Genomic DNA, 13,708 nt, shown 5'->3' with positions numbered 1-13,708 from the left:
AGGAGAGGACTGTAAATGGATCTTGTGTGGGAGACTGAGGGACAGCTTCCAGGAGGAGGAGGAGACTGAGGGACAGCTTCCAGGAAGAGGAGGAGACTGAGGGACAGCTTCCAGGAAGAGGAGGAGACTGAGGGACAGCATCCAGGAAGAGGAGGAGACTGAGGGACAGCTTCCAGGAAGAGGAGGAGACTGAGGGACAGCTTCCAGGAAGAGGAGGAGACTGAGGGACAGCTTCCAGGAAGAGGAGGAGACTGAGGGACAGCTTCCAGGAAGAGGAGGAGACTGAGGGACAGCATAACTACATGAATACTATTGGATGACCAGTGTAAATAACAACAGTGTCTGATTCTATTGGTCGAGGTGTGTCAGGTGCGTAACAGACAGTGTGATTCTATTGGTAGAGAGGTGTCAGGTAGGTAACAGACAGTGTGATTCTATTGGTAGAGAGGTGTCAGGTGGGTAACAGACAGTGTGATTCTATTGGTAGAGGTGTGTCAGGTGGGTAACAGACAGTGTGATTCTATTGGTAGAGGTGTGTCAGGTGGGTAACAGACAGTGTGATTCTATTGGTCGAGGTGTGTCAGGTGGGTAACAGACAGTGTGATTCTATTGGTCGAGGTGTGTCAGGTGGGTAACAGACAGTGTGATTCTATTGGTAGAGGTGTGTCAGGTGCGTAACAGACAGTGTGATTCTATTGGTAGAGAGGTGTCAGGTGGGTAACAGACAGTGTGATTCTATTGGTAGAGAGGTGTCATGTGGGTAACAGACAGTGTGATTCTATTGGTAGAGAGGTGTCAGGTGGGTAACAGACAGTGTGATTCTATTGGTAGAGGTGTGTCAGGTGGGTAACAGACAGTGTGATTCTATTGGTAGAGAGGTGTCAGGTGGGTAACAGACAGTGTGATTCTATTGGTAGAGGTGTGTCAGGTGGGTAACAGACAGTGTGATTCTATTGGTAGAGAGGTGTCAGGTGGGTAACAGACAGTGTGATTCTATTGGTAGAGAGGTGTCAGGTGGGTAACAGACAGTGTGATTCTATTGGTAGAGAGGTGTCAGGTGGGTAACAGACAGTGTGATTCTATTGGTAGAGGGGTGTCAGGTGGGTAACAGACAGCGTGATTCTATTGGTAGAGGTGTGTCAGGTGGGTAACAGACAGTGTCTGATTCTATTGGTAGAGGTGTGTCAGGTGGGTAACAGACAGTGTCTGATTCTATTGGCTCATATCAGTAACACACGTCTGTATCAGTGATTCCTAGGTGGGTAACAGACTGGCACAGACAACAGACATGCTGGGGCACTGACTTGCGTGGTCGAACCGATGCCATATTGATAGGAGGGCTGGTCTCGATGACAGGCTGGGACAGCTTGGCTTTTTCTGTACGCAGCTAGAGAGAGAAATACAGAGTAAATATACAGGAGAACACAGATATATAGTCTCAATTCAATTCAATTCAAGGGGCTTTATTGGCATGGGAAACATATGTTAACATAGATAATATACAAAAGTGAAATAAACAATAAAAATGAACAGTAAACATTACATTACAAATGTCATATTATGTATATATACAGTGTTGTAACGATGTACAAATGGTTAAAGTACACAAGGGCAAATAAATAAGCATAAATATGGGTTGTATTTACAATGGTGTTTGTTCTTCACTGGTTGCCCTTTTCTTGTGGCAACAGGTCACAAATCTTGCTGCTGTGATGGCACACTGTGGAATTTCACCCAGTAGATATGGGAGTTTATCAAAATTGGGTTTGTTTTCGAATTCTTTGTGGATCTGTGTAATCTGAGGGAAATATGTGTCTCTGATATGGTCATACATTGGGCAGGAGGTTAGGAAGTGCAGCTCAGTTTCCACCTCATTTTGTGGGCAGTGTGCACATAGCTTGTCTTCTCTTGAGAGCCATGTCTGCCTACGGCGGCCTTTCTCAATAGCAAGGCTATGCTCACTGAGTCTGTACATAGTCAAAACTTTCCTTAAGTTTGGGTCAGTCACAGTTCTCTCTCTCTGTCTCTCTCTGCCTCTCTCTCTGCCTCTCTCTCTGCCTCTCTCTCTGCCTCTCTCTGTCTCTCTCTGCCTCTCCAGAGAAGCCACGATATGCAGAGAGCTGGGACTTTGAGGTGTCTGGCTCCTCCTTCCTGCAGTTTGACCTGTCTATGGGCTGCAGTAAGACAGTCACGTCCTCTCATGGTGTCAGGCTGGAGTATTCCACAGGTATCACACTCTATACCATCCTGAATCAGCCTTTAGAAACTATGCATTTATTATAAGACTGTATATGTGTATTATAAGGCATTATATGTGTATTATAAGGTATTGTATGTGTATTATAAGGCATTATATGTGTATTATAAGGCATCATATGTGTATTATAAGGCATTATATGTGTATTATAAGGCATTATATGTGTATTATAAGGCGTTATATGTGTATTATAAGGCATTATATGTGTATTATAAGGCATTATATGTGTATGCATCATAGAAAGCGTTACCATCAACTGTTATATATGTTTATAAATATCTATAAATGCTTCATGAATGGTTATAAATGTTAGTAATGCTTATACATAGTTATAAAATGTTTACAAATAATGAAATACTTATGCATGAACAGTTTATAAATAGTTTGTTAATGTTAATTTCTGAACGTAAATACAACATGTTGCCACCCTACAGACTGCGGGCGTCACTGGGCCCTGCTCACCTCAGAGTGTGTACCACCTGCCATCGGTTGTGCCGGCTACACTATGAACTCTGTCTACACCGCTACACAGTACACCCGTTGGAGGAGGATTACGGTGTATCTACCCAGCGCTGCCAAGTACGTACGGCCTTGTGATCTGAATGTTTCCAGGTCCAATCTGTGTGTCCTTGTTAAGACCAAAAAAATATGCCACATCATGTTTTAAACTTGAGATAAAGTAAACAGCACATTTGTTTTTTTATCACGGAGAGAGTGTTTTGTTGTGCCTCACCTTTCCAATGGTTCCAGTTCTCCCAGGACACGGTTCAGGTGGATTCAGCCTCACTTCATCCCCGGAGCTGATGGCTGGGCCTTGGACAACGTGCTGCTGGCCCCTGGTTGTCCCTGGATGTGCTCTGGACACGGACTCTGTGACAACGGACGCTGTGTGTGAGTTACACACACACAAACACACACACACACACACACACACAGACACACAGACACACACACACACACACACACACACACACACACACACACACACACACACACACACACACACACACACACACAGACACTATAAGGCATGTTTAAAAAAAAATCATTTTATTTACCTTAATTTTCATAGGGAGTCCTATTGAGGCTGAGGCTTCTTTCACAAGCGAGCATTTACACAATTTACAAGCACAAGATAACAAAAACAAGATGCTTGAAGTCGCCTTCCTCAGCCAAGACTATTGGTGTTGGTACAGCAACGGGTTAGTACGCTTCACGAGGGTGAAGGGTTGTTGGGATGAAAGATGCATTTCCTTCTCTCTCTCTCTCTCTCTCTCTCTCTCTCTCTCTCTCTCTCTCTCTCTCTCTCTCTCTCTCTCTCTCTCTCTCTCTCTCTCTCTCTCTCTCTCTCTCTCTCTCTCTCTCTCTCTCTCTCTCTCTCTCTCTCTCTCTCTCTCTCTCTCTCTCTCTCTCTCTCTCTCTCTCTCTCTCTCTCTCTCTCTCTCTCAGGTGTGACCATGGTTATGGCGGGGCCCACTGCGTGCCCCTGGCCCCCCTCCCCTCCATCTTGAGAGAAGACTTCAACGAGAACCTGGTGGCGGAGCAGTGGCCCGAGGTGTACGGGGCTGAGAGGGGGACGCTCAGCGGGGAGCCCCTCAAATCTGGCACCGCACTCATCTTCAAAGGGGTAGGTTTCCTGCTGTATACTGTACTGTACACCGTACACACACTGGTTTATGTGATAAGGACCTAAGAAAAACCATCAAACTAGGGACACATCTCTCTGAAAGTCCCAGAGGAGACCTAGAGAGAGGATAGAGAAGACGTGTGCGTCCACACACACATTTTACATTTTAGTCACTAAAAGTGACTTACAGTGCAGTCATCTTAAAACTTCTTCTGGCTGCAAGCCCTAAGTCGGGATCAATATGACAACAGCCAGCTCAAGTGCAGGGCGCGAAATTCAAAATATATTTTTTAGAAATATTTAACTTTCACACATTAACAAGTCCAATACAGCATTTGAAAGATAAACATCTTGTGAATCCAGCCAACATGTCCGATTTTTAAAATGTTTTACAGCAAAAACACCACGTATATTTATGTTAGCTCACCACCAAATACAAAAAAGGACAGACATTTTTCACAGCACAGGTAGCATCCACAAAACCAACCTAACTAACCAAGAACCAACCAAACTAACCAAGAAACAACTTCATCAGATGACAGTCTTATAACATGTTATTCAATAAATCTATGTTTTGTTCGAAAAATGTGCATATTTGAGCTATAAATCAGTTTTACATTGCAGCTACCATCACAGCTACCGTCAGAAATAGCACCGAAGCAGCCAGAGTAATTACAGACACCAACGTCAAATACCTAAATACTCATCATAAAACATTTCTGAAAAATACATGGTGTACAGCAAATGAAAGACAGGCATCTTGTGATTCCCGCCAATATTTCCGATTTCTTAAGTGTTTTACAGCGAAAACACAATATAGCATTATATTAGCTTACCACAATAGCCAGAAACACAAGCCATTCCCCAGCAGCAAAAGTAAGCGATCGTAACAAACCAGCAAAAGATATATAATTTTTGACTAACCTTGATAAGCTTCATCAGATGACAGTCCTATAACATCAGGTTATACATACACTTATGTTTTGTTCGAAAATGTGCATATTTAGAGCTGAAATCAGTGGTTATACATTGTGCTAACGTAGCATCTTTTTCCCACAACGTCCGGATATTTTTCTGACACTCACATATTCTGACCAAATAACTATTCATAAACATAACTAAAAAATACATGTTGTATAGGAAATGATAGATACACTAGTTCTTAATGCAATCGCCGTGTTAGAATTCTAAAAATAACTTCATTACGATATGCAGTTTACGTTATGGCGAGAGCGTGCCCAAAACCTGGCCGCAAACTACTAGTACACATGTACGACAGATATATGAAATAACATCATAAAATGGGTCCTACTTTTGATGATCTTCCATCAGAATGTTGTACAAGGGGTCCTTTGTCCAGAACAATCGTTGTTTGGATTTAGAATGTCCTCTTCTCCAGTCAATTAGCACGGAAAGCTAGCAAAGTGGCGCGAAGCTCTCCTTCCTGAACATACGCAGACAAAGCAACACGCCTAACGTCCCGAAAAAATTTCAATAATCTAATAAAACTATATTGAAAAAACATACTTTACGATGATATTGTCACATGTATAAAATAAAATCAAAGCCGGAGATATTAGTCGTCTATAACAACAGCTTTACAGAAGGCAATACCAGGTCCCTTCTCGCGCGCTCCAGAAAAAAGGAAACTGGTGACACGTCATACAAAGAGCTTTTATTCGACCCCAGATCAAGTTATACACTCCATTTCTTCTCTCACTGCCTGTCGACATCTAGTGGAAGACGTATGAAGTGCATGTATACTGATATATATCAAGGACATTTATAGGCAGGCCCTAGAACAGAGCATCGATTTCAGATTTTCCACTTCCTGTCAGGAAGTTTGCTGCAAAATGAGTTCTGTTTTACTCACAGATATAATTCAAACGGTTTTAGAAACTAGAGAGTGTTTTCTATCCAATAGTAATAATAATATGCATATTGTACGAGCAAGAATTGAGTACGAGGCCGTTTGAAATGGGCACCTTTTATCCAGGCTACTCAATACTGCCCCTGCAGCCCAAACAGGTTAAGATAGCGAAATAACCACATATCACAGTCGTAGTCAGTACATAATCCTCAAATCAAACCATACCCCCAAAAATCTAAAGCAAATCACATTTCACTGTGATTACTATTATTTGACCATGCTTGTCATTTATGAACATTTGAACATCTTGGCCATATTCTGTTATAATCTCCACCCGGCACAGCCAGAAGAGGACTGACCACCCCTCAGAGCCTGGTTCCTCTCTAGGTTTCTTACTAGGTTTTGGCCTTTCTAGGGAGTTTTTCCTAGCCACCGTGCTTCTACACCTGCATTGTTTGGTGTTTTAGGCTGGGTTTATGTACAGCACTTTGATATATCAGCTGATGTAAGAAGGGCTATATAAATAAATGTGATTTGATTTATTGGTCACATACACGTGTTTAAGCAGATGTAATTCCGGGTGTAGCGAAATGCTTGTGTTTTCTAGCTCCGACAGTGAAGTACTTATCTAACAAGTAATATCTAACAAGTAATATCTAACAAGTAATATCTAACAAGTAATATCTAACATATCTAAGACGGGGCAGGGACTCTGCTGTCCTAGTATCAGGGGGTAAGAAGGGGCAGGGACTCTGCTGTCCTAGCTTCAGGGGGGAAGACGGGGCAGGGCCTCTGCTGTCCTAGTATCAGGGGGACGACGGGCAGGGACTCTGCTGTCCTAGTATCAGGGGGAAGACGGGGCAGGGACTCTGCTGTCCTAGTATCAGGGGGAAGACGGGGCAGGGACTCTGCTGTCCTAGCTTCAGGGGGGAAGACGGGGCAGGGACTCTGCTGTCCTAGCTTCAGGGGGGAAGACGGGGCAGGGACTCTGCTGTCCTAGCTTCAGGGGGACGACGGGGCAGGGACTCTGCTGTCCTAGTATCAGGGGGAAGACGGGGCAGGGACTCTGTTGTCCTAGTATCAGGGGGAAGACGGGGCAGGGACTCTGCTGTCCTAGTATCAGGGGGACGACGGGCAGGGACTCTGCTGTCCTAGCTTCAGGGGGGAAGACGGGGCAGGGACTCTGCTGTCCTAGCTTCATGGGGGAAGACGGGGCAGGGACTCTGCTGTCCTAGCTTCAGGGGGACGACGGGCAGGGACTCTGCTGTCCTAGTATCAGGGGGGAAGACAGGCAGGGACTCTGCTGTCCTAGCTTCAGGGGGGAAGACGGGGCAGGGACTCTGCTGTCCTAGTATCAGGGGGGAAGATGGGCAGGGACTCTGCTGTCCTAGCTTCAGGGGGGAAGACAGGCAGGGACTCTGCTGTCCTAGTTTAAGGGGGAAGCTGGTTTCACCAATGGGGTGTTGGGACAGAGGAGTGCTTTGACATACATACACAGCATTTTCCCTAGCAGACTCAGTAAGTTTCTCATTGATTATAAATCATCTTAATTTCTCTTTCTGTTTTCCTGGATTTTGTAGGAGGGTCTACGTATGTTGGTGTCTAGGGATCTAGACTGTACCAGCACTCTCTACATCCAGTTCTCCTTCAAGTTCATCACTAAGGGTAGGTCACTCCATTTCACACACATTCTGGCTCTATCCGCTTGCAGTTATCATACCATGTATGTCTGCAAAACTACTTTGAAACATACTGTACAGCACGTGTTTGAAGTAGTGTATGTTACTTTTTGTGTGTGTGTTTTTGTAGATATGTTGTACAGCATGTTGACTCTGTGTGTTCTGTTTCCCAGGTGTCCCAGAACGGTCCCACTCGGTGCTGCTGCAGTACTCAGTGAACGGAGGAATCAGCTGGTTGCTGTTAGATGAGTTCTACTTCCCCACCTCTACTGACACGCTGTTCCTACACCTCCCTCTGCCTGCCAGGGCCCAGACCAACGCTACCCGCTTCAGGCTCTGGCAACCCTACAACAGTGGTGAGTAGAGTACACACACACACACACACACACACACACACACACACACACACACACACACACACACACACACACACACACACACACACACACGCGCACACACACACACACACACACACACACACACACACACACACAGAGAGAGAGACACACACAGAGGGACTCACACACAGAGGGACTCACACACAGAGGGACAAACACACAGAGGGACACACACAGATGCACACAGAGGGACACACACACACACACACAGGGACACACACACACATACACACACACACAGAGGGACACACACACAGAGGGACACACACACAGAGGGACACACACACAGATACACACACACACAGATACACACACACAGATGCACACAGAGGGGGACACACACACACAGATACACACAGATAGACACATACACATAGAGAGACACACACACACACACAGTACATACACAAAGATGCACACACGCACGTGTGTACACAAACACATACTTGGTAATGCAGTAGCCCCTTCAACACACATCCTCAAAATCATGACATCCCACTGGGTACAGACATCAGTCTAGTTTTGATTTACTATTTGGTTGAATTGTCACTCTGTCAAATAAAATAAAAAATACAATTTTATTTGTCACATGCGCCGAATACAACAGGTGTAAACTTCATCGTGAATTGTTTACTCTTTAAAGCCAACATTTTGTAAATAGAAAATAGCAACACAAAAGATAACAGTAAGGGGGTTGTTTACAGGGAGTCCTGGGGTCATTTTAGGTTAAAAGTTGCGTGAAACAAATACAACATTTCCCTTAACGTTGATGACTTTTGCAAATTCAAATCAGTTTTTCACGTTGATTGAACGTCGTCACATTGATTTTCTTGGTTGAAAATGTCACGGAAAACAACGTTGATTCAACCAGTCTTTGCCCAGTGGGGACATTGGTGGGGACATTGGTGGGGACATTGGTGGGGACATTGGTGGGGACATATGGTGGGGACATATGGTGGGGACATTGGTGGGGACATTGGTGGGGACATTGGTGGGGACATATGGTGGGGACATATGGTGGGGACATTGGTGGGGACATTGGTGGGGACATTGGTGGGGACACACTGTATGTCTGACCGGCTATATATGTCTCCTGTAGGTAAGAAAGAGGAGGTGTGGGTGATTGATGACCTGATCATCGATGGCAGCTCGCTCAACAACCCTCCTGTAGTCTCAGACAACTTCGAGGGCGGACCCCAAAACTCCAACTGGCTCTTTTACCCAGGAGGCAACACTGGACTCTACTGCCCCTACCAGAAGAGGGGCCTGTGAGTAGTACTACCTGCCTCTTGTATGCACACTGTGAAGACCTTCTACTGTACCTCCAGACCTTGTCTCTGTGTATTGGGTCAAGTCCACTTCAAATGAGTCAATTCAGGAAGTAAACTAACATTGTAGTTTAGGGTTTCCTTAAGAGTCTATTGATGCACCTGTGCGTCAATCTAAGTCACATAATAAAACAAATCCCCATCAAAATCTGTCTGTTTAAACTCAAATCCACCGCATCATCCTATATCGGCCTTCCTCATCCTATATCGGCCTTCCTCATCCTATATCGGCCTTCCACACCCTATGTCGGCCTTCCACATCCTATGTCGGCCTTCCACATCCTATGTCGGCCTTCCTCATCCTATATCGGCCTTCCTCATCCTATATCGGCCTTCCTCATCCTATATCGGCCTTCCTCATCCTATATCGGCCTTCCACATCCTATATCGGCCTTCCTCATCCTATATCGGCCTTCCTCATCCTATATCGGCCTTCCTCATCCTATATCGGCCTTCCACATCCTATATCGGCCTTCCACACCCTATGTCGGCCTTCCACACCCTATGTCGGCCTTCCACACCCTATGTCGGCCTTCCACACCCTATGTCGGCCTTCCACACCCTATGTCGGCCTTCCACATCCTATGTCGGCCTTCCACATCCTATGTCGGCCTTCCACATCCTATGTCGGCCTGCCACATCCTATGTCGGCCTGCCACACCCTATGTCGGCCTGCCACACCCTATGTCGGCCTGCCACACCCTATGTCGGCCTTCCACACCCTATATCGGCTTTCCACATCCTATGTCGGCCTTCCACACCATATGTCGGCCTTCCACATCCTATGTCGGCCTTCCACACCCTATGTCGGCCTTCCACACCCTATGTCGGCCTTCCACACCATATGTCGGCCTTCCACACCATATGTCGGCCTTCCACACCATATGTCGGCCTTCCACATCCTATGTCGGCCTTCCACACCCTATGTCGGCCTTCCACACCCTATATCGGCCTTCCACACCCTATATCGGCCTTCCACACCCTATATCGGCCTTCCACACCCTATATCGGCCTTCCACATCCTATATCGGCCTTCCACATCCTATGTCGGCCTTCCACATCTGCGGTGGACGGTAGCCGAACTATAGCGGTGTTTGTCACGAGACATCCTGAAAATCTTCTTACGAAAAATGTTTGTAGCAGCCGAACGCCGACACCTCTATAGAAAGGGGAGTTTCTCACGAACACAAAGGTGTTCTCCGTTTTGCTCTACGACCCTCACAAGTGTCACGGGACGAGTCTGAAGGTAACCAATACCGTTTGTTTTATTTATTATATAACCGTAGAGGTAGTTTTGTGCCAACAAAAAATAAGAGGTTATAAATATGTATCCATAAAACTACAGCATTTCCTGATCTTTCTTATATCTCCTAGGTACAGGACAGACACTTCAAAACCCTATTCCTTATGATTTATTTTTTTGTCTGTCTGTTTTGCCATTTATGAATGTGTTACTCAATGTGTTTCGATGGGCTATAGTAGTAAAAGCCAAAATCTATATTTTATCATATTATTGTAAAAAAATGTACAGTACATTTTTTATATATATATACCTACAGGGGTCCTAATATTGAAAGTAAAATAACTAAATGATTCATGGTACGACCATCCATATAAATATCCATATGTTATCTCAGTAGAACCTCCTCCCCCTAAAGGCTTAGACTTTTAGAGGTTAACGGAAAATAAATAAATCCAATTCAAATTGGAATTGGAATGTCAGTATACTTCCTGAATCGACTGAATTCAATTGGACTTGAGCCCAACCCTGCTCACAAAGGATTGTTGACAACGGACTGTGTCTCTGTGTGTACAGGGAAAAGGATGAGTCTGCCATGGTGTTTTTATCCAGTGAGCTGGGAGAACATTCTATAACCACCAGAGACATCGACGTCAACGAGAACACCATCATCCAGTTTGAGGTATGAACACACACACACACACACACACACACACACACTCACTCACACTCACACACACACACACACACACACACACACACACACACACACACACACACACACTCACACTCACACTCACACTCACACTCACACACACACACACACACACACACACACACGTCAATGAGAACACCATCATCCAGTTTGAGGTATGAACAGAAGAGAGAGAACAGACTGACTGGTTGTGAAAACAAAGTGGGAAAGGAAAGGAGTGAAGGAAAGGAGGAGAGGAATGAGGAAAGAGGAGAGGAATGAGTATGGTATGAACAGAGAGAGATAACAGAGAGACTGAGAGGAGAGAGAAGGCCTGGGGTAGAAGAGGAGAGGATAATGAGTGGGGTATGAACAGAGAGAGATAACATAGAGAGATAACAGAGAGACTGGGAGGAAAGAGAAGGCCTGGGGTAGAAGAGTTGAGAATAATGAATGCTGAAAGAGGAACTCATAGGGGAAATTAATCCTAATATACTGTAAAAATGGAGGGCAAAGCAAATGGTTTTTGAAATGATAATGGCTAATTTATATGCTTGATTTATATTAATAATCAGTAAGTATAATTACTCTCCTCTGTGATGTAGGCTGGTTAATGATCATAATTATGTTATAGAAATAATGAATCGTATTATAATCATATGAACTTGAAAATGTAGAAAAATGGTATGCTTGTTTCAGCGGTCCAGAATTATTTTATGTTTGTTGAAAATGTTTAATGAATATCTACAGTGGTCTTGCTGAAGCTCCCTCAAGGCAGTGGGTATAGAACTGGTAGATTTTGTTTGGTTTTGGGATAAAGATGTCTTAAATTAATATCATCATTGTTTTCCTGTGTTGTGTCCTCAGACAACTGACTGACCAAAATGTATTACGGTAATAATTATGTGATAGCAACATGATAAGAATTGTACCTGTTCCATTCCAGATCAACGTGGGTTGCACGGCAGACAGCTCAGCCTCTAACCCGGTACGACTGGAATTCTCCAGGGACTTTGGGTCCACCTGGCACCTCCTGGTGCCCTTGTGTTCAGGAGGCCCCCAGCCCTCTTCCCTGTGCTCCACAGAGCTGCACCCAGCCAGTGTCTACTACCCAGGAACCACCCAGGGCTGGAGGCGGGAGGTCATCCACTTTGGCAAGCTGAGACTCTGCGGGTGAGCAGAGTTCCTCTCTGATTTTTTTTTTTTACTGATAACTGTGCTTCTGCTTTCTCTTTGGAGTCTAGGCTGGGTTTCTCGAAAAGTGTTGTGCAAATGATGATGAAAAAATGTCTATATTACAGTTTTTTTTGCAAATGCTTATCACACATGATGCGGAATTTGTCTCATTGTGTCAAAACTCTACACACACGAGCCAAATAAGACACAACACTTGGAACATAAACATCTCACTTCTATGTCAAAATGAAAAACTCTGCAATCAAAACCTAACAATCCTTTTTCAAAATAGCATTTTTTGCTACAAAATGAAACACGCATGCACCACTTTTAATTATTCTTTCAAAGCAGCAACACACTGATGTACTTTTATACAAAACACTGTCTGTCTTTAGTACTTTGTATACCTTTTTAATGTTCTCATATTGGCTTCTGTGAAAGATTGTTCCAGTACAGGACATCTACTCACATTTCAATGAACACAAAAATAGGAAGGCTTCAGAAAAAAAATATATACAGCCTATTTACAACAACAACAAAAAACACAAAGACAAGTAGAAATACAGTACAGTTTACTGTAAACTCACGGAAACAAAAATAGCTACTGTAAAATTACAGTGCAGTGTTAAACAAAAATATTTATATCGTAAGGCATTGTAAGGGATGGGGTGGACGGTTTATGGATCCCGCCTTCTGTTAGGGTCTGGCCACCACCTCACCATGTCATCCCTGACTAGACAACGGGGAAAATAATCGCCTTGCATGCCGTATCCAACCCTGGACTGACCCCACCTCAATGTCTCCGCGTGCCTCTTCCGTTGCTTGCAGAAGAGGCAGTGGGGCATGGGGTTGGCGGTCATACACTTTCCAACACCAAGCCGAAAATAATTCCTCAATCAGATTGAGAAATGGGGAGTATAAGGGGGCAAGTATACAACTGTGAAGTTATCGTGGTTGGTGAACCAGTCCCTGACCAGAGCAGCCCGGTGGAAACTAACATTATCCCAGATGACAACAAACCTGGGCTGCTCAGGTCCGTCCTGTACAGCTGCATTATGTAGTGCTTCCAGACATATGATGATGTGTTGCAGTAATGTAGAGACCCAAGGTGGCATGGTGATGGAGAACTCCTTGCAGACTAATGGCAGCACTCAAGGGGATATTCCCCCCCTGCGCTGCCCAGGGACATTCACAACGGCTCTTTGTCCTGTAACATGTCGGCCCCGACGCCTGGTTTTTAGCTAGATTGAATCCAGCTTCATCAATGAAAATGAACTCATGAGGCTGTGCAGTTGCATCAAAGTCCAGGACTCTCTGTAAACAGGAAATACATACACACTGTACCGTGAATACGGTGTAACTCAAAACACAGGGCTACAATGTCTACGTTTCCACACAACGATGGGGGGGGGGGGGGGGGGGGGGGGGGGGTGTTGGGA

General features: G+C 44.7%; 1 protein-coding gene across 1 annotated transcript in view; it reads left to right on the top strand.

Annotated features, from left to right (window-relative positions):
• Positions 1-13,708, top strand: part of LOC120065978 (reelin-like) — a 64,502-nt gene that overhangs the window by 14,112 nt on the left and 36,682 nt on the right. Inside the window, exons 7-15 of the mRNA XM_039017018.1 lie at positions 2,099-2,227; positions 2,692-2,836; positions 3,008-3,148; positions 3,707-3,884; positions 7,335-7,419; positions 7,607-7,789; positions 8,931-9,099; positions 10,976-11,081; positions 12,040-12,266. Coding sequence (XP_038872946.1) covers positions 2,099-2,227; positions 2,692-2,836; positions 3,008-3,148; positions 3,707-3,884; positions 7,335-7,419; positions 7,607-7,789; positions 8,931-9,099; positions 10,976-11,081; positions 12,040-12,266 — 1,363 coding nt within the window. The remainder of the gene's footprint in view (positions 1-2,098; positions 2,228-2,691; positions 2,837-3,007; positions 3,149-3,706; positions 3,885-7,334; positions 7,420-7,606; positions 7,790-8,930; positions 9,100-10,975; positions 11,082-12,039; positions 12,267-13,708) is intronic.

The sequence above is a fragment of the Salvelinus namaycush genome, chromosome 21 (genome assembly GCF_016432855.1).
Source record: "Salvelinus namaycush isolate Seneca chromosome 21, SaNama_1.0, whole genome shotgun sequence".
Lineage (NCBI taxonomy): Eukaryota > Metazoa > Chordata > Actinopteri > Salmoniformes > Salmonidae > Salvelinus > Salvelinus namaycush.
The sequence above is the reverse complement of the archived record's forward strand: the minus strand, read 5'-3'. Positions and strand labels throughout refer to the sequence as shown.